Source organism: Schistocerca cancellata, chromosome 9, assembly GCF_023864275.1.
Source record: "Schistocerca cancellata isolate TAMUIC-IGC-003103 chromosome 9, iqSchCanc2.1, whole genome shotgun sequence".
NCBI classification, from domain to species: domain Eukaryota; kingdom Metazoa; phylum Arthropoda; class Insecta; order Orthoptera; family Acrididae; genus Schistocerca; species Schistocerca cancellata.
Genome location: NC_064634.1, coordinates 479317207 through 479339228, shown reverse-complemented (window position 1 = coordinate 479339228; position 22022 = coordinate 479317207). Strand labels below are relative to the sequence as shown.

Genomic DNA, 22022 nt, shown 5'->3' with positions numbered 1-22022 from the left:
AAAATTATTCAGCCATCAACATTCCAACCTGCTTTGTTGTATCTCAATTAAAACAGTTTGTTTTACCAAGCACAATACAATGCCATTAACAGCTGATATTGATTACTCAACATTAACAATTTATTCTCTTCATGCAATGGAAAAACCATTACTGTACATGATACATTACTAACATTTAATTTCTGTTTTAATTCTATGCTCTGACTTTTCCACAAATTTGTCTGGAAAATCCACATCAACATCTCATATACTGCCATTTCATTGACAACCACTAAGACAGAAAGGCATGGATGTGACTGGCAGAATCTTAAAAACTAATGCAAATGCTCAGTGCAATATTTATGTGACCAAGGAATACAAAGAAGAGGACATAAAACCATAAAGTGTTCAAATGAGTGTTTGGCACTTCAAAAATAAAAATGTTGCTTTATACTGCATAAACATACAACTACGGGGTCTCTTACATGTCTGAGTGATTTGTATTGTAGAAATTCTCAACTTGATTGTTATAGTAACCCCCCCCCCCCCTCCAATCTAGACTAGACACTGGTGACAAAATTGTAGTGCAGCCTGTATCACAAAGAATCTATCATTCCCAATATTAACTCGATATTTAACAAGATTTTTGGATTAACAGAAGCACTCAGTACTGCCAACCTAACACAGAACTCGGGCTATCACTACTCAGTGTGGCACCACATCATAAATTCCATATTTGATTCACTTGGTTTGCCAACTTGCAACCAAACTGCCATCTTCAAACCCATCCTTAACCTTGGGTTGTGCTATGGATTGGTCTGTTACCACAACCTAAAAACCAAAAACAAATACAGATTCAAAAGAAATATTATCAGTGTTCTTTTCTCCTTCTATTTCTATGACGTCATGAATAAATTATGCACTGAAGGTTGAAGCCGCATCCGGTATTGATACATTCAGTTATCACTATTTGTTTTTTTTCTTTTTTCATTTATGTTTATTCATTCATACAGTTTCTTGGACCACATGAAGATGGACAACCTTCAGGGACGACCAAGAAGTCAATTTAACCTTTTTAAAAAAAAAAAAAAAAAAAAAAAAAAAAAAAAAAAAAAAAAAAAAAAAGAGAGAGAGAGAGAGAGAGAGAGAGAGAGAGAGAGAGAGAGAGAGAGAGAGAGAAAGGGGAAAAGCAACTTAGCCTGTATACTATATTAACACTGAACTGTTACTATAGGTTCTACTGCTTCATGCTTCTTGTCCTTATACAAGCCAAACATAACTAGCTATACTAAAAGAAAGCTGCTAGCCTCGAAAAAGGGTACAAGAATAATTTAACAATGTGGAATAACTCAAATGTGATGAGAGGTGAGGTTACTGTCAGTTATTTTTCCTGACCACAATTACGTACAAACAGTAATATTTACCTGTCCATTTCTATCCTTCCATTGGGGAGAAAAACTGGGGAATATTGCATACCTTGAATCTAAATTAAAAAATAAAATAAAAAAAAGCTTGTAGTACAACAAAACAGCGTACAGTTTTTAATAAATTAGAAACACTGTTAATTCCATAGACTCATAATTTACAGCTAGACTGCTCATGATTCTACTGACAGCTGCTCTTCTGTACTGCCTTATGAATCAACCACACAACACTGAGGCTGTGCCATTATAGAATTATGATTTACTTAGTACGACTACTGCTGGAAGGAATGTTGATGATCATCACATATCCAGTGTTCATAGATTTCTCTTCATATTGCCTCATAGGCAACAGTCAGCCAGTCAGAACAGACCCAAGGCTAAGAACGTGTTTTGATTTGAATACAAGAGTTGTACTGTAAAAACAGAGAATGACTTTTGTCGAGCAAATTACAATAACAATGAGTACAGCAATGTGAGTAAAAACGAAATCACCTGACACATCCTGATAGTGTGCATCATTTAATGTACATATATGTTAAGGCATTCTTTGCCGAATAGTATAATATAGTAGTAGGATTATTTTTAGAAGGATGTGATACTTATCATAATGACGGAGACTGTCAGAGAATTGAACACAGACAGTAGGAGATAACATTGTTTGTGTTTACAAGTTCTGAAATACACATTGGTGCATTATACTGCATATGATACAAGACAAGACAGTACATCTTATATGTGCATATGCCTTGGTATAATTTATTTTTTTGGTTGCATCACAGTATTTGCCATAAACATAATGTCATTGCATGACTTCACGGAAATACTAAAAACTTATTATATATCAGTGTACAACAATGCTTGCTATTACTGGAACGAGTGATGCTGGGGGAAAAAAAAAGGTAGCGTTGTTTTAGGAAATACATTAGGTTCTATGTTAATAAAGTATTTAACACAGAAAATTTAAGACGCAAGTATACTTCGATAAGAATTAATGTAGTGTCACCTTACACGGCAATAAAAGTAATCATGGCATCGTATTCAAAAACCGTGAATATGGTTCAGGCCTGTATGACACTACTGCGGTTTGGGTACTAGCGTAATCATTCATTTCCGAAAATCCTTCTGTTTATTACGCCCTTACAGAGTCCATGACAATCCAACTACCATGCTTTTTCTTTATGAAATATACATAATGTTTACTCACTGTAAACCAAATTCTTAATTAACATTTGAATGTATTTAATATACGACGGAACATAGAAACAGAAATAGCTTCTACCTACTATATCATCTATACTTAAAATATCCAGACTGCCATGAACTCCAACAAAAGTAAGTTCATCATAAGTGACAAGTAACACAATTAATTACTTTGTGTCAAAATAGAAATAATAAACGCGTTAATAGTTTTCATGGTGACATGAAACGTAAAGACATTTAAAATTAATCCGCTAAAATGGCAAAAGCTTGCAACAAAACTAAAATAACGTTTTCGTTGACGTGGGAAACCCTATCATAACAACGACAATTTTCCACCATGTGGTGCGACTGTTCAGATACATGTAAACAGTAACCCATGACAACACACACACAAAAAATTGTAAACAACTGTAATTCGAATGCCGAAACACACTTGAAAAAACACCAAATATTCAACAAACTGACGTTGATTGACCCGATCATTTAAATAACAATCGCTATAACTCACCTACATAAAGTAGTTCTCTGGCGGTGAAATCTTTTCTTGGTCTCCTGTTCTTTCATCGAATTCAGGTACTTCCCCACCTAAAATTTCAAACTAGTACATTCGGGTATTCACCGCCATGCGCATGCGCGCTGGCTAGGTCAAAAACAAGCGCTCGAAGTATACGTCAGACAGCGAAATCTGCATGCAGTGGCTTCCCGACGAAACAATCTCGCTTGTAGAGTTTAGAGGATCACTGAGGTCAAAAATAAAACACAAGAATGTCGCAAATCTTAACCTTTAAGGCTCCTGGAGCAGACGTTCTTTCAACAGTCCAGTACTAAACTTTCACACTGTGTGGGTAATGACGTCAGTCAGTACTACCAAAAGTGAAATACGTAAACATGTGGAGTGATGTCTACCAAACAATTCAACGTCTTGCAAGTTCCTATCGAACTGCTTGTTACATTCTCTTTCAATGACAAAATATCACTCTAGTACGTTTTTTGTGTTTAATAATAGAAACAAGTTTATACGGTACATTAAAGACACTGCTGCTGTGATTGGAAATAACTACAAAGTAGAATTATTACGTTTTAAAAATGTTGATGGCACAAATCTATGTTTTCTTTGAAAAATATGCACTGAAGGTCAATTAAATGGCTTCTGCAAATCAGCTGTTCTGCTCTTGCCAGTATCACTCTCTACCGTCATACCTTTATCAAGGTATTTAAAGCTTTAGTCTTATCATTTCTACTAAGTAAGCATCAGCCATTTCTTAGGAACAAATTTAGTTTTCTGATAAGTTGCTTTTTATCTTCGCTATGCTTCAAGGCACTGATAAGAAATAAGAAAGTGCTACCAATATACTCTCAATCGATACATTTTATCTGCCGAAGCGCCAATGTAAATTTTCGGTACGGCATTGAACTAATCGTATTATGAATATAAGAAAGAAAAACGAAGAAGCAAATGCATTTAGGATTTGGCATGGTTTCGTCGTAATTTGGGTTGGGTATTCTTCATTTGCGAGTTTAAGTCTTGCTGACCCTAACCAAAGCTATGCATTTATGTTTAATATTTTACATTTCGCAAGTGAGTGTCAACATATATAGTTTACCTTCCAATTTCACTTAATATAAAGAAATCAGAATATAAGAAAAATATTATAAAATTGCCGAATCTAATAATTGCAACCATGTGTCCATTAATGAATGAAATTCAGAATCGCACTACGAAAAGGGTAAGGTAATTCTTGCTTAATGGTTCCTCCTTGTTCCCTTTTTTTTGTTATTTTTAGCTGCATTTTAAACCTCTGGCAAACATGTCATGAACATGCTGTTACAATTTGGGTTGGTATGACTGACACTCGCATCCTACCTTGCTTGGAAGTTCTTCGGAATGGCTGTGCTTAAATTACACATTATCACGTCATAATGAGAAATAAAATTTGTTACAAGATTGAGTGAAATTTCCATCGCTTCTGTGCTGAAGTATTTATACCTCCGATTTATCACGGTTTTAATGTGATAATATGAATATTATATTATTCTGTGTTTTTTTTACATGTATAACGAAGAATAGATTTAATTATGACAATTGAAAATAATATTGTTGCTATTAATATTTTTGCTACAACGACGAAACTAACACTTATGATTTTATTAAATTTTTTCATTCACTCAATTTTATCTCTGAGAAACGCTTGTCATGTTGCATATAATCTCAGGTTGTTACTAGGTAAACAGCGGTAAATACTGTTTGAAGCACGTTGAGATTTCTGTAGGAAATGGCGGTATGTATTTTATAATATGTAGGGAAAATGTCGGTCTGGCCTTGTTTTACCAGTTGAGTTATAGTACTGAGATATAGTCATTTCAGATTTATAGAGGTAGCTTAATAATACATTTTACGTGTGCTACGATTCAGTGTGGCTGTTTGTAAGATATTGTTTTTGTTTGACAATATAGGCAGTAGCAGCAGCCAAAGTACAAGAAGTTAGAGAAATCACTAGGATTGAGAGAATTGGAGCTCATTCACACATACGAGGATTGGGACTCGATGACACCCTCGAACCAAGACATGTAAGTCATTCGTGAACCTAAGTCATTCGTAAGGGCGCAAAACGGTGGAGAAATAATGAAACAGAAGTAATTGAAATGTGAGGTATTATGGGTGATTTCCGACCTATGTTGTAGCACAGATCTCAACGGAAATCCCATAGCCATACCTACCAAGACCATAATTGACTTTCATTGGTCCTGTGTAACTATTCATACCTACAGTTAAGGGACAGTTATGTCCAAGTTGTTTGAATTAGTTAATGAAATATCTGCCTCTGTACTGGTACCTGTAATTACAAACAGTTCGTTTCCAAAGACAGTTGCTTAAATGGTTTTAATTTATCTTCAGAAATTAAATTTTGCTTCATCAAGAAAGTCACTGTCTGAATGCCTTTCAAAATATTGATGACCATTGCTGTGCCACACTATTCCCTCTTCTCACAGATTCACATGGGGTAAACCCTCATTGAATGTAATGTGTTCTGTACTCCATTGATTCAGGATATACATTTAAGTCAAGTCTTGTTTAGTACTCTTGACTCCATTAGGCATATGTAGCAAATTATTTTTCTTGTCTTGTCAACACTAGGATGCCTAATTTTTGTGTGTGTGTGTGTGTGTGTGTGTGTGTGTGTGTGTGGACATTTTCCCTTTATTGTTTCTTGAATATGGCGTGAAACTTAAGTGTCGAAAATTTTATAGGAAAAAAAAAAAATGAAACTTTCAACGAACTGTCCCTTAGCTTTGTGCTTTACAAAATATTATTGTATGTAAAATTTATTTCCCAACTTTGCAACAATACATGGCTGTATTTCTTGTTGGAGACGTTTTGTTGTTCTCAACAGCCAGTTTATTTTTAAAGCAAGTAGGCCTAGTAGTTGACGACACTTGGTTATTATTTGTGTACTTCCTGTGAGTTAGTTCAGTTCCCTGCTGTTCACATTGAGACTCAGAAATGGCTAAAAGAACGCACCAATCATTTTTAGAAAGAGTTCTTAATAAAATTGTAGGTGTAGATTCTAATTTAGGCAGTGAAAGTAAATATGAGGATGGTATTATGGATTACGATTCAGTCGGAAAAGTGATTTTATTTCGACGATAATGTAGCTTCAGATAATGATGATCAGGATGTGAATGTGCTTCATGAAAGTGATACGTGATCACACAGCCTAGAATACCTAGGAGCTCTCTTGCAAATATAATAAGGGACCAAGCTGGTGTAATTCCAGCCATGTTTCACCTTGAGAAACCGTGATGTTGCTTTTTACACATGACATGGATGTAACAGTAAAACATTCAAATGAAGAGGTATTTAGCCTAAATGTTACTTCTTGTAATGAGAAAGAATTATATGCCTTTGTAGGAATACTGATACTTGTGGGTGCAAATAAGGACATTTCTGTCAGTGTACACAATCTCTGCGCAGACCTAATGGGTTGGTCTGTTTACAACAGCATTATGGCAAGAAAATGTTTCAAGAAACTTTCTAGAATTGTTAGATTTGATTACAAAACTATTCGCCAGTGAAGAAGAAGAACAACACCTGTGAAAAACACTGCTCAAAATATTACTACAGACCAATACTACAAATTGGTGAGTTTGGTGGAACAGGCATACCAAGACTACAGAGTTCCTACAGTAGGAACTCTCCAGTCAAACAGGAAGCATATTCCAGGCATAATGAAGATCATGACAGACTGAGAGCTATATTTAAGTGTGCTTGCTCACACGCTCTTTAACAACCCTACCACAACAAAGGTCAAAATTTAATGATTGTGGTGTTGCTCACGCTGCTAAATACTGCATTTTCGGGCAACAACAAAGTTATTATGTGGCAGGTGTCATTAGAGCACAGTTAATAAAGTCATTTCATGTAATAGTGAATAAACTAGGCACTCGTCTTTTCGTGTTTCCCACGCTGGTCTCGTTGTAAAATCATGGCTCAGTCGCCGAAAATCTAGGTGGTGATAATTCCAAGCTCGGATTCAAAAAGGCCTAGGTTTTATTCTGCTATATTCAAGTTTTGTAGATGCGCTTCACAAACCATTCTTGAAGATTAAACCTTTCAAAGTTAGCACAATGGTGATGTAAAAAAAATAATCAGCACTCCGAATTTAAGTTACACTTCTTTTTTATTGCTTTTGTTGCAATGGCATGTAACACACAAAACATCACTTCACAATACAAAACATACTTGAAAACATCTTCCTCGCTGTTGAAGTTCACATTTTATGAGCTGGCTACAATATGCGTCTTTCCAACATGACGTCCAGCACTTGACTTTTTCAAGGTCCGACTCTCTAACAACTAACTAATAATCGCTTGCGTTCCCAAAAATCAAGAGTTAAAAGTACGTCAAAGATCATATTGACAAAAGAAGGAATACACATAAGAATAATATCATTGCAACATATCGATGCATCAAAGTATCTCTACATTAGTGAATCAAATCTGAATGTTGTCTCGGAAATATGTCAACTACTTTACAGAAACACAATAGAATATTGCTGGTATTGAGAGGTTGAGTTGAGGTGCCATAATGGTTGCGTAATTGAAGTACCATTACAACACACACACACACACACACACACACACACACACACTCATGTAGGCTGCCAGTTACTATGATATCCCCTGTATTAAAAACAAAACCAAATATAAATTGATTTTATCAGCATTGCATCAAGATGAAGACACTGAAGGGGTGTGAGAACAAGAAATTCCACATAAATACATAGGCCCCTATTATAATTTCGCTAAAGGTGAAATTGATACCATTGATCATATGATACCCCTGCAAGAGGGAAACAGAGAGATGGCCTCTGTCAGTATTTTATTCTTTGTGGTATCTGTGCTGTCAGTACAACCACCATATTATGCAGCAACATCCGAGATGGAATGAGAAGAAACACAATTATAGCAAGAGGGTTAGCTTATAAAAAAGTTCAATCAATGGAAAGTGTTCTAGAAAAAAAAATCAAAGAAATGATAAAATTTGCAGGTCAGCCTCCTGTTAGGAAAAGTCAGGGCTGTGTTTGAGTAAAAGCTAAAACAAAGAAGCAGAAGTACAATACTGTAAGTAAACCAAAACACTATTGCGTACAGTGTCATAATCCTGCAATAACACACACTCGGAAAGAATTGTGAAGTTTGTCTCCAGCCTTGAAGTAGTTTGTGTGATGTATCAACAGGTGTTGTATGTAATATGTCTACTTGTATGTTTTTGAAACTTGTAATTTTCAATTGGTAGACAGTTTTAATACCAGTGGCGAACACCCTCTCCTGTGCCCCTTCGGCTTCCATGTTCTTTTAAAAAAAAACCTTAGATGTCCTCACGTTTAGAGGAACTAGGTTTGCACATTGAGACCCAGTAAAAGTGCACTTATAATGGCGGCAGCTTTTGTGTTGGCCGCTGCAGCTGTCAGTTCTTTGCACTCTGAATGATTAGATAGGTTGGCTGAACCATTGAGAAAAATAGTGCTTGATAAACTTTGTCATGATGTGGAGTGCAAGCATTTATGTTATGATATAATGGACTGTGTTGTACAACATGTTCTCACTTGCAACAAAATATTTCATAAAATTTTAACTGTACTTGTAGGTTCATGTGTAACAACCACCTTGGAAATCAGGACATTTGAATCTACCACAGAAAAGTTTGGAAATGATCATTGGGCTGTACTACAGATCAGTCTGTCCTCACAGCCAATTTTCCTCCAGTCACATGTCTTTGCGAACTTGTAAGCAAATTATATCATTGGACTATAAAATACAAGAAATGCTGCCGTATTATTGGAAACATACAGTACAAGAAATACATATAGAAATGAGTAACCAAGTTTGTAATGCATAATAGTCGTATCAGTAATCATCAAAAACAAATATAATAAATTCGTATCTTCTACTAAAACAAGTCATTAGCAGTGATTGTCATTGGAAGTAAAAGTGTGGTTAGGGTGTACTTGGCTCTTCTGTTTTGTGCTGCAGTTGGTAAGTGCATTATGAACAATGGGAAGCAAACACGATACTAATCGTCAGAACATGGGCTGCACTACCGACTTTTTTACCTGGAACAAATATTTATGACCGTTAAATTTATTGCACCTGGTATATTAACTTACTTTAAAAAATAACAGTTACAAGTAAGACAGAAAATGATTCCAGTTTGCTTATTTATTCATTCACCCTTCCAGATATCATCTTATGATTCAGGATTTCTTGTCGAAATACAATGAAAATAAATAGCTCAGAAACATACGTACACATTGAATATATAGGAGCTGTGGCCTTGAAGTATTTTCATGAATAAAGACTAGATATTATTACAATTTGGCCACCAATGCACCCAGTCTTCTCTCCTTTTCCACTACCTGCTCCCCCTCTTCCCCCCCCCCCCTCCCTTTGTAACCTCTGGACTCCATTTAGCTGCCTCACCCTCTCTTCACCTCTTCCCCCACTCCATCCCTACTGTGCTATCCCTCCCACTCCTCACCTCGGTCCCTCCTTACCCTCCACCCGGTTGTCTTTCCCGTCATGCACTGCTGATGCTGCTGCTGCTTGTATTCTGGCTTCAGTTGCCAGAGATTGTGGTGTGTGTGCGTGTGCACACGCGTGTGCGTGTGCATGCTTTCTATTTCTAACAAAGGCCTTGTTGGCCGAAAGCTTATTTTATGACAATCTTTTTTAGTTATGTCTATCTGCGACTCAGCATCTCCCCTATATGGTGAGTAGCAACTATCCTTTTCATAATATTGTTACATGCATTCTGGGTTTTCCATCTAATTGAGATTAAAGTAATATAAAAGTGAGAGATTTTAAGCAATCTAAATAAAAAGCTAAAATGTTCATAGGGCAATTGAGAGACTATATTTCATTTTTTAACTTTTGTATTTACTGTTTTATTCAATGTGAGACCTTTTGGTGCAAAAGTGACATGTCAGACACATTACAGAAAGAATATATTCACATACATAAAACATATGCAAAGGAAGATAGGAATAGGCGAGTATAAGGCAGGAAGTTGGCCATGGCCTTATCAATAGAACCATTTACGTTAAAAAGTTTGGAAAACCATTAAAAAACCAAGTGAAGATGGCTCAATGGGGTGGACCCTGTTATTTCTGAATGAGACTGCAGAGCATGAACAATGGCTTAGCCACCTTCCTCTGTAAGTGATTAGGAAAGGATACCACCTGCACCTAGACTACAAGCAACTCACATCGTGCACTAGAAGTATGATCAGTGATACAACTAGAACATTAAACTTTGTTGTATTACACTTCTGAAAAATGTACACACATGAACATATGAGATAACACACACACTTGCCACTACTGTCATACCTGTACTTGTGACACATTCCCTTCTCTGAGCAGGTGTATTGCACTGAGTCAGAAAGAGAGATAATTGGAAACAGACAGCAGAAACATTCTTGTGCAAAGACAAAACATAGCCTGGATGGTGCACCTGTTAACAGAGTACTCAACAATAATTGAGGGGCTAATATTTGTGTAAGCTAACAGATTCATTTACATATAAAAACAAATGGTTCTGATTTCGTGTAGAGGCCATTACCTTCTCCAACCTGATTGTCTGATAGCAGGGCATTATAAAGAACTATTGAATCTGGCAATGCTTTGCAGTTGCTAAAACTGTATGAGAATTGTCAGTCAGTCCTAATTTCCTCTTCTCCCTTATCTCTGTCGATCATCTCCTTACCCCTCTTCTTGTCCATCTTCTTCTCACCACTCTCTTGTCATCTTCCCCTGCCCCCCCCCTCTCCCTCTGTCCATCCCCTCCTCCACCACTCTGTCCTTTTCCTCCCCACCTCTGAGTCTGTCCTGTGCCAAGATTTGAACAGCTCTTTTCTGTAATATAGAAATTTTATTTAACACATTAACTGCCAGGAGCCCAGCAGTGGACACAGCAGAGGTTCATGCGTAATGCCGTGTGCACACTGGTAGCCACATGCTCCACTATGTTTATTACAGTATACAGTGCTGTACGTATTTCGGGACTGAGCTGAGTACGGTGTACAGAAAATAAGGTAAAATGCTGCACTAAACAGAGTGAAGCATGTGGGCACCGACATTCATGTGGCATCAGTTGTGAACCTTTGCTGTGTCCCGTGGTGACTTCATGACAGTCAATATGTTAACCTACTATTAGTTATCCAGGGACATGAAAAAATCTTTACATCTTAGGTCGAAATTTGGTGTTATCTTTTGCCAACTTTGGCATTATTTTTTCTAATTCAATGTTATTTTGCTACTGTTTTTTCCAGTTTTGATGTTAAGTTTTCCTCTTTTCGGTGTTAATTTTTTTTCCAAATTCAGTGTTATTTTGTTGCCAAATTCGATATCATTTTTTGCCAAATTTAGTATCAGTTTCTGCCAGATTTGGTGCTGTTTCTTGCCAAATTTTGTGCTGCTCTTTTTTTTTAATTCAGGTTTTTAAAAATGTGTGAAGTGAACTTACACGTGAACCTTAGTATGGATGAAAAAGAAGGCCGAGTGCAGTTTCAGCATTCAATAATTACTAGTTACAAATGTTGGTAAACTGTTGTCCTTGGATTTATGACATTTTTTCCAGGGAACACGACAAATTGCACAATATGTTGCAAAAAATCATTGATTTCATTACGAACTGCCAGTTTCACCTTTTTTTCCCCAAATTTTCCCAAAAAGTCATTCTAGTACACCATTGTGAAATTTATACTGGAAAAAAGATTCTCAGAGCAAAACATGCGGAACTGAGTCACTGGGAGAGGTTTGTTTACATGGTCTTTACAGTTTGTCAACATGGTTTCCTGAGAGTTTTGTGCATCAAACCCTCCTAAGTCATTTTTACCCAGTACCAATTGGAGATCTAAGTACTGATACATTTTTCCAAGTTGAATGTAATTTTTCTTAACATTAAGGCTCAAAATTTTGGCATGGAACTGTGATTGCGACTTGATGACGTGATCTGTTGTTATAGACAGAAATTCCTCAACATCACTTGCTATCGGTCTAGTGTTATCTGCAAACAACATGATTTTAGCTGTAGTTTCTGAGGACTGTATGTCATTTGTATAAATAAGTGCTGAAGTGCACTTACAGTATGGCGGCTCTTCCGTTACATGCTACTATTGGTACTTCATTACCCAATTGGGTGACATGTTTTGCTGGAGGATACGAATTGACTAATTTTGTTTTTGACATGGAGAGTTCAAGATTCATGGTTATTGATCTGGCTGCTATGGATTATAAGGTTGGTTACTGGTTTTCATATTTATGTCTTGTACTGTATGTGCCTCAGAATAAGACTGGATGTCTTGTGATATTTTTTGTATTCCAATGTTATATGCTTATGGGTTGGCAAAGACAATGAATGTGGTGACATACAGATGTATAGCATAACCCGATGATTGTTTCAAAACTTTGTGCTTTATTTTCGGAATGACCTGATTTCCAAGGTGGTGGTTAGGCAGGAATCTAAGCTTGCAGTTTAAATTTTACAGAATATTCTCTTTTATATCACAGCATTTGTGCAATAAATACCATCTTGTCGAATCATGTGACTCGTAATTTGTCATGTTTACTCCCCAGTGTTCATTTTGCAAATAGTTACCAACTGCAGCATGCAGCAGAAATTGATTTTATGATTAAGAATGTGCTGAAGCGACTGTAAGTCAAATTCTTCACGATGTGTGACCACATTGTCAATATGTAAAATTCTTAGATATTTCAGCCGCTGTTGTTGCAAACAGCCTTCCCCTGTGTGTTTTGCTTGCTGATGACTGAGAAAAGCATAAGTTCTTAAATATTTGTGGAAGAAGCTGTTTTTATGATCTGTTAGACTATTCTGGATGTGGAGTAGGGATGTTGGACATCCTTGATTGGTGATTTCTTTATTTATTGCCATTGGTGAAAATAAGCAAGTGAGAAATGGGCGACAGTTGTGACAGTGTTGTTTACTTGGTGCCTAGTGGTGGCTGGGATGTGCCAGTACTCTGTGTACCTGTGGCCGGTGTGGTCTGCCACGTGCCTCTGTGGGCTTCTTTGCGAGAGGTGTCGTTCTGCAGTGCTGTTATTTCTGGTAACCAAGATGCTGGAAGTCTATACCTGTCATCTCTATTCATGTTGGCAGGTAGATTTGCTATTTCTATCACCTCTGTAACCTTCCTCATCAGGTAAATGGCTGTTTGGCTAGGAAGCCATCTTCTCAAAATATTATCAGTTTGCCGCACTCTTCTTGGCGTTCTGCCACTGCTTAACTGCTTACTTTGTTGTCTTAAATGTTCAGATACTCTTATGCTAATTAGTCACCCCATCGTGTCTGCATACACTGATCCACACTTGCAGCTGATTTTGTAGACTCCTGTGGTATTAGGTTATTGACTGTATCTTTCATTGAGCCCAGAACATCTAATACTTCGGCCTGATACCTGCTCGGCAAGAATTTTCCCTACACGTTCAGTGACCACTTTTACATGTGGTAACAGGATGATGTGTTGTGTTGCCTTCTGCTCTTCCTTATTGCTTTCATTCTTTATTGCCACTGTTTTGTCAATCATCTTCATTCCATAATCATTGGCTCCAAATATAGATGAAGGGTTTTGGAGTTATGCTTTCACATGTCCACCTGTGGGTGCTCTTGGGTACAATGTGTAGGGTGGATTTCTTATGTGTAGTGTGATGGTGTGTGAAGGCACATACGTGCCTATCTGTGCTGGTTGGTTTTCTATATAGCATGCTCTCTGACCAAGCTTACCATCATGCTTTCAGTAAGCTTCCACATTCTTTTCTATTTCTGTTGTATATTGGCTTTTGCTGTGCTGCTGATTGAGGTGTCGGTGGAAGTTCTGTAGCTCCTCTTTTCCATATGGCTGGATAATAAAGCTTTTGTCAACATACCAGAACCATTATTCTGGATGTAATGGGGTGGACTGGAAAGCAGTTTCTTCAATTGCTTCTGCGAAGATGTCTGCTGCTGCTGTAGGCAAGAGAGAGGAACTTGTAGATACATCATGTGACTATTCATAGTGTTCCCCTTTCTAACTGAAGTAGGGGGTCATTACATGGTGACGTACTACCTTGCACACAACAGGTGTCACACATTGCTGTAAGATGTTCGTGTGTCTGACACTGATATATTTGTAAATAACCAGAGGAAGACCATTTGCGACAGGAGCTGAAAAGTTGGAGAATTTTATATATTGACAGTGCAGCCACTTTCCCTGACAAATTTTGTTGATAGAGACAATGTGATGATATTTAGCAAATATGATTGAAACAAGTTGTTTCCTATCCCATTTATCCATATTCTTTCCAAGCTGCCTAAAAGGATTCCATTATTAATAGTATCAAAAGCTTTAGAAAGTAGACCTATAATCATTTCATGTGTGTAATCCGTTATTGCTGTTTCTGTACTTCTGCTTGCTCAAAAAAAGAGTTGATTGCTGTTCAGTAGCTTGGCGTTGTTCAAGTACTTGTCGACTTATTGTTTCATTAATATCTGAGATACATCAGAGAATACTGAGAGACGTGATGGGGCCAATAATTGTCAAATTTACGTCTGCTACCACTCTTGAATAAAGATATAGCTTTTCAAATTTTTAATCAATGAGGGAACACTCTATTAGTCAAGATAAATTAGCAATGTGCATAAAGGTCTTTAAATTTTTTGAATCAGTAAGAGTTGTAAGTGACACTGATACTTCATCTACACTTGCATTTGAAGCTTTTAATCACCTTTACTTACACCTACATAAGTTTATCCTGATCTATGAAATTTAAGCTTAGTGTTTGGGAAGAAAATAGTGGCATTTGATGATATGGAGGACAACTTGGCTGCGTATGGCACATTTGACAAACCATTGACACAGCACCACCACCACCACCACCACCACCACCACCACCACCACCACCACCACCACATTCTGCCCAAAAATGGACCCGCAAAATTGTGTACCCTGTCCCAAAGGTGCTTCAGGATTGGCCAAGAACAAAATTGGTGTGGTGGCACAAACTGGTTCTGCACACAGGTGCCACAGGCCTGCACCAGATGTTCACTGGCACAGTTGTTTGCCAGCCAGTAGAGGTGACATTGTGCCAATGCCTTCATATGAGTCACATCCCAGTGCAATGCATACAATAGCTGGAGTATGCGGCGATGCAACACTGAGAGACGACCATTTGACAGTGTTGCTCCTCCTGTGGCAAACATGAGGACCTCCTGGACAACGATGAGTCGATCGTCTGGGAGAAAAAAACGTGCCACACCGAATGCTCACCCAAAGAAACGCTCTCCAGCCAAGCCATCTGGACAGCTGAAACAATTTTCCAGAAGAGTGGATTGGCAGTAATGGTGGTTGCAACCTTTTGTGCTGTCAATACAAAATACGGAAACTTTTCCTGAAGGTATCATCCAGCACAAAACGAGAGTCTCCTGCCGATCAAACTCCAGATCGGGCCCCTCTGGTAGCTGCGATAGTGTGTCAGCATTGGTATGCTGGGCAGTGGAGTGGTGGCGAATGCCATAGCAATAATTACTGAGAAAGTGGGCCCACTTCTGCAATTGGTGGGCAATCCTATATGTAGCTCGGAACGAGGACTAAGTAAGGAAGCCACAGATATGTGGTCAGTGAAGAGGAGGAATTGTGCCCTATACAAGAAATCATGAAACTTTGTAATTTTGAAAACAATAGCCAATGCTCCTTTTTAACATGTGAATAATTATGCTGCCCTGAAGAGAGTGTCTTTGATGCTGACACAGTGGGCGGTATGCTGCCATCTGAGCTAGGGAGCTCTTTCAGTTTCTTGGACTCTGGCAAATTGGTGGTGGCTTTGATGTGTTTGTCCTTAGGAATGAAGTCATGTTTGCTAAACACGTGTCCCAAAAAGTACACGTTTTGGGAGGAAAAAGATGCACTTTTTCAGCTTGCAGTGAAGGCCATTCTTCAGAAGGTGTTCAAAAAAACCATCTGTATGTCACATGCATGTACCTCTTGTCTGGAGCCCATAACCCTGATGTCATCGAGATAGTTTTCACCACAGAGAATGTCATGAATCAACTGTTCCAAATATCATTGACGGATTCCTGACCTAATGAGATTCCAAAAGGCAAGTGATTAAACTGGTGAAGCCCAAAGGGGGTTGTGAGGGCTAAGAAAGCCTGAGAAGCTGCATCCAATGGAAACTGCTGTTATGTATCACACAAGTTGATGCATGAAAAATACTGTGCCTCGTCCCACAACTACTTCACCAACAACTCATCCTGCTGCAGAATTAGATATGAATCAGCGACACATTGTGCGTCGACTGGCTGTTTAAAATTGTCGCTAAGACGCATCTTGCTGTCAGGCTTCTAAATCACCACCAAGGGGGGTGGTCCACTGAATTGATGAAATGGGAGAAAGGACACCCTGACCCTGCCAACACTGTTGCTCAGCCTTTACCTTGTCGTGCATGGAGAAGGGAATAGGGCAGGGGCAACAAAGTTTAGTGACCACCGACGGCTAAACAGAAACACTTGCCTCGAAATTTTTTGCCTGCCTCAAAGTCGACTTGAACAGCTTGTTGTATAACTGTAGTAGGGAGCCCAAATCCTGAAAAGGAATCAGCTGAGACACCATCTGTCAACTATCTGGAAGCCAAAAACAGAAAAACATTAAACTCAAAAGTATTTTGCAGCAGTGGGGAATTGACCGCTAACATTGTAAGTCGCCGTTCTACTGTTTTATAATATGCAGGGATGGAGAATTGCCTCTCTCAAAGAAGTATACTGTTTACTATAAGACGGAATTTGATGTAATGGCTGTTGCAATACCGGGGAGCCCAAGAGCCTGTATATATCTAAGAGACTGACCATCGCTCCCGAGTCTACTTGAAATTCAACCGTCACCTGTCCACAATCAATGTGAGCAACATATGTGGGAGATAGCTGCTGAGACCATTGAAAACACGAGTGTGTCGGCTCACTGACTGTTGGGCCATTCCGCGTCAAATAGTCTAGTTTCGGGAAAGGCTCTGGTTGACAATCACGGATTTTGTGTGAACATTTGCACATGTTCCCAAAGAACATTGGTAAAGTTTTACTTTTGCCAGTATAATACTTTGAGATATACAGGATGTTTGTAATTAAATTTCCAATTTCAAAACACTGTAGAAAGAGAACCACTGCTCAGGATGACATCAAATCTGAATAGCATGAATCACAAGATGAAGGCTGTGGTTTCAGTTGCAAATTACCCATCAGTAATGTTCAATGTATGTGACAGCACAGGCTCAGCAATCAACAGCTGTGGCCTGTTAGTTGGGTAAGTGCATCCATCAGGCAAGGTTGTACCATATCAGATGGAAAAGTCGGTTTGTAATTGCCCTGAGGCCAAAAGTTGCATAGAAAGCAAAATTACACCAGTTTCTAATCATTATGAGACTGGTGCAAGACATGTTTAATATGGTGTCCTTTGTTTTGTGCACAAGCTCAAATGGAGAAACAGCATGTTTCACAGCAGATAGGAGTATCAGGCGTCCTGTTCGGAAAGCGTTGTGCAATGTGTGTTCCTTCAATTTAGCTAAGTTCGTAATTGGAGCACTGAACACATTTTTCATTTAAATCCACAGCCAGAAGTCGCACAAGTTAATATTGGGTGATCTTGGACAATCATGCTGTAGGAAAATGGCAACTGATAATTCTAGTATGTCCAGAACACCTCTGCAGCAGCCACTTCACTGGCTTTTCAATGTGCGGAGACACCTCATCTTGGATAAAAATAACTGTTGCCACACATCCATGCTGTTGAAGAATTGAAATGACATTGCTGCACAAAAGACCCATAGTGTTTACCAATGACACTACAAGTAGCAGGACTCGCAGAGCTCATCTCTGCGAAAAAAATATGGTCCTGTGATAAACAATGCCATCAACCTGCACCACACTGCCACCTTTGGAGAATGAAGTGGTACCAGTTGATGTGATTGCGGATTTTTCATTGCCCATATTCTGCCATTCCATGCGTTGACATGTCCTTGGAGATGGAATTGAGCTTTATCTCCCACAGAATGTTCTATTACCATTCATTGTCCCTTTCCACGCAAGCAAGAAATTTCACAACTGACATTTGTCATATTGTTAGGTCAGCAGGAAGCAACTCCAAAACATGGGTGATTTTATATGGATTGCAATGTGAGTTGTTTGTAAGATTTTATGCACCATGCTCACAGTGACGTCCAATGTTTCGGGAAATTCAACAACATTCTATTCAAATTTGGCATCGTTCTGAGTAGTGTTTCTCTTTCCACAATGTTTTGAAATGAGAACTTCAATTATAGACACACAGTGGTAATACATTATATCCTGTAGCACAACTATTGAATGTGCGGTCCTGAGTTTTCGGCAAGTCTAAGATCTGGCAATATTTTCTTGAAAGAAACAAAACTGTCGTCTTGTGCAACTTCCTGTGCTCTCTTAAGCAAAATAAAAAATTCTTGAAAATTTTTCGCAAGGTTAATTTGAATCAGTCAGGAGAAAAAATACACGCTTGAACAAATGTGATGTTTTCTCCAAAGGTGGCTGTGTGGTGCAGGTTGATGGCATTGTTTATCATAGGACCATATTTTTTCGAAGAGATGAGTTCTGCGAGTCCTGCTACTTATAGTGTCATAGGTAAACACTATGGAAAGATAGAATATAAAAATTTCATGTTATTACTGCCTTTTAATAGGTTACAAAGTGAGGGCAAGGTTGACAATATTTGTAGAAATGCCGAAATTGGTATTTTTAGCCCACTTTTCCAAAAACAAGTCTTCTGCAAACTATCTTTGACTATTTTCATTAGAAATATCATAATTTAAATCACCCATAAAACTAGATTTGATTTTGCAATGTGAACATGTAAGGCCCTAAAAAGTGGTGATAAGGTGGAGATGCATTAAAAAATAAGCCCATATTCCATTGGTAATGAAATTAAATGTGACATCTTGTACTACATTCTACAGTTGTTTAGTACTCTGTGGGGTAGGTAATACTGAATGTCCTGATGACTAGGAAGTAAGATGGAGCCAAAACAACTTGAAAAACTGTTTAAAAGAAAGGGATGTCACTTGTCATGACTCGGCTGTGAAATATTTCAGCCCGATTTTTAATATGAAGCATGTTTTTTAAGTAAGTACCATTTTGAAATTAAAAAAAGATGTGCTAAGATATCTCAATAATTTTATTTTTTTCTGCGAAAGCCTATACCTTAATCTACTTTTCTGCATAATTTCCGTCAATATTGAGGCACTTGTCGTAACGTTGTTCCAGTTTTTGGATACCCTCCTCATAGAAGTCTGCCGCCTGACTTGTTAACCACTGCATCACCACTGTTTTGACTTCATCATCATCTTGAAGACGCTGACCGTCCAGGTGTTTCTTCAAGTGCAGGAACAGATGGTAGTCACTGAGTGAAAGATTGGGGCTGTATGGAGGATGATCTAGAGTTTCCCATCGAAAAGATGTGAAGAGATCTTTGGTCAAATTCGCTACATGCGGACGGGCATTGTCTTGCAGCAAAACGATGCCCTTGCTCAACTTTCATGGACTGTTGCTTTGATTCTGGTGTGACGTAGGCCACCCATGTTTCATCGCCCGTAACAAATTGGCTTAAGAAATCATCACCGTCATTGTGGTAGCACTCAAGGGAATTCAATGCACTGTCTAAACATTTGGTTTTGTGCACATCCGTCAACATTTTCGGTACCCAACGTGCACACAATTTTCGGTAATTCAAGTGCTCAGTCACAGTGCGATACAAAACACTACGAGAAACATTAGGAAAGTCATCCCGCAAGGATGAAATCGTAAAGCGTTTGTTTCGTCTCACCTTATTGTCCTCATCCTGCACCAAACTTTCATTAACGACCGATTGACGCCCACTCCATTGTTCACCATGCACATTTGCGCGGCCATCTTTAAATGCTCTTACCATTCCATCACTCATAATGTTTCCTCCATAAACTGAACAGATCTCAAGACGAATATCGATCGCTTTTAGGCCATTAGCACTAAGAAATCTTATAACAGCCCATACTTCACAGTCGGTGGGACTCACGATTATCGGAGGCATCTTAAACACTCAGTACACAATGTAAAACAAGGAAGAATCAGACTGTAATGGCGTCAGTGCGTAGATTAAGGTACAGGCTTTCATGTAAAAATTAAATTATTGAGATATCTTAGCATGTCTTTTTTAAATTTCAAAACGGTACTTACTTAAAAAAACGTGCCTCGTATGATAACTACAGAATCAAACTGGCAATAAACTTAATATTATGAAAATGATAGATTGCCACTCACCACATAGCAGAGATGCTGATTTGGAGATTGGCACTACAAAAGAGCTATCAGACAAGTAAGCTTTTAGTGAAAAAGGTGTTGAGCAGAAATAAGACAGAGTGCAAGTACACGCACACACATAACCACAGTCTCTGGCTGCCGAGGCCAGACTGTGACCAGCAGCACCTAATGGGAGAAGCAATTTGGGTATTGGGGATAAGGAGGCGTAGGTGAGGTGATGAGAGTGAGAGATAGCAGGGTAGGGGTGGAGGACAGAAAAGTGCTGCTTGTGGGAGCATAGAGGGATGAGATGGGAGAGAGGTTAGGTCAGCTGGGCCATTCGGAAAGTTAGATGGTGGGCACAATGGAGGCGAGGTGGGCAGTGGAAAAGGAGAATAGTAAGAAGACTGTGGGTCCATTAGGGGAATAGAGCTCTGTGTAGTGCTGAGGTGGGAACAAGAGAGTGGGTACTTGGGTGTAGAAAGTAACTAATGAACGTTGAGGCCAGGAGGGTTACGGGAACATAGGATGTATTGCAGGGAGACTTCCCAGCTGCGCAATTCAGAAAAGCTGATGTTGGTAGGAAGGATCCAGATGGCACTGTGAAGCAGCCATTGATGGGTAGCCCACACAGCAGTTGGGTGCTCCAGCTTTTTCTTGGCCACAGTTTGTTGGTGGCCATTCATGCGGACAGACAGCTCGTTGATTGTCACACCCACATAGAACACAGCAAAGAGGTTGCAGCATAGCGTGTAAATGATGACTGGTTTCACATGTAGTTTTGCCTTTGATGGGTTAGGTGGTGATTGTGATCAGCCTGGAGTAGATGATGGTAGGGGAGGATGTATGGGATAGGTCTTGCTTCTAGGTCTGTTAAGAGATATGAGCCTAAAGGCAAGGGGTTGGGAGCAGGGGTGGAGTAGAGATGTATGAGCATTTTGTTTAAGTTCGCTGAGTGACAGAATACCTGCCCACTAGCCTTCCCACCCATCCCATAGTGGTATTCTGCTGCCTACAGAATGTACACAATACCCTCATCCATTCCTACTCCATCGCTGCTCCCAGCCCCTTGCCTCATGGCTCATATCCCTTTAATAGACCTATAGTCTATTCACCGAGAGCTGGGACAAAACATAAACAGAGTCACGTGAACGACTACGCTCGTTTGTCAGAGAAAGCATTTGGTGTCCACGTGATACGTAGGGGTGTGGAAAATCCTTGGCGCACTCTTTGCAGCTGGCGGCGTTCGGCTGGCTGCCGAGCTGTCACAGCGAACTGTTAGAAACCTGGGCAAAAATTGTATCAAATAAATTTAACAATAATGTTAAACTGAGTTCATTCTGTCGAAGCAGATTTATTTTCATTCAGGTTGCTAACAAAACACTCCATTCAAACACAATTAATTGTTAATTTTAATAACAATACCAGTAATGATAATGATAAAGGACAAAACAAGGTTCACTCTGTCGAACTTAGTCCGCAGCTCGTGGTCATGCGGTAGCATTCTCGCTTCTCGCGCCCGGGTTCCTGGGTTTGATTCCCGGCGGGATCAGGGATTTTCTCTACCTCGTG

The 22022-nt window shown here is 38.9% G+C and overlaps 1 protein-coding gene across 2 annotated transcripts in view; it reads left to right on the top strand.

Annotated features, from left to right (window-relative positions):
- Positions 1 to 4478: 4478 nt before the first annotated feature.
- LOC126100173 (ruvB-like 2) overlaps positions 4479 to 22022 on the top strand; it is an 82932-nt gene continuing 65388 nt past the window's right edge. The window contains exons 1-2 of one of the 2 annotated variants that reach the window (XM_049910722.1): positions 4479 to 4580; positions 5058 to 5171. Coding sequence is in view for 1 of the 2 variants with exons in the window: in XM_049910721.1 (XP_049766678.1) it covers positions 4877 to 4882; positions 5058 to 5171 (120 nt within the window). In the remaining variant the exon portion in view is untranslated. Of the gene's footprint in view, positions 4581 to 4806; positions 4883 to 5057; positions 5172 to 22022 lie in introns of those variants that run through there. The other variant, XM_049910721.1, reaches the window with a different exon arrangement.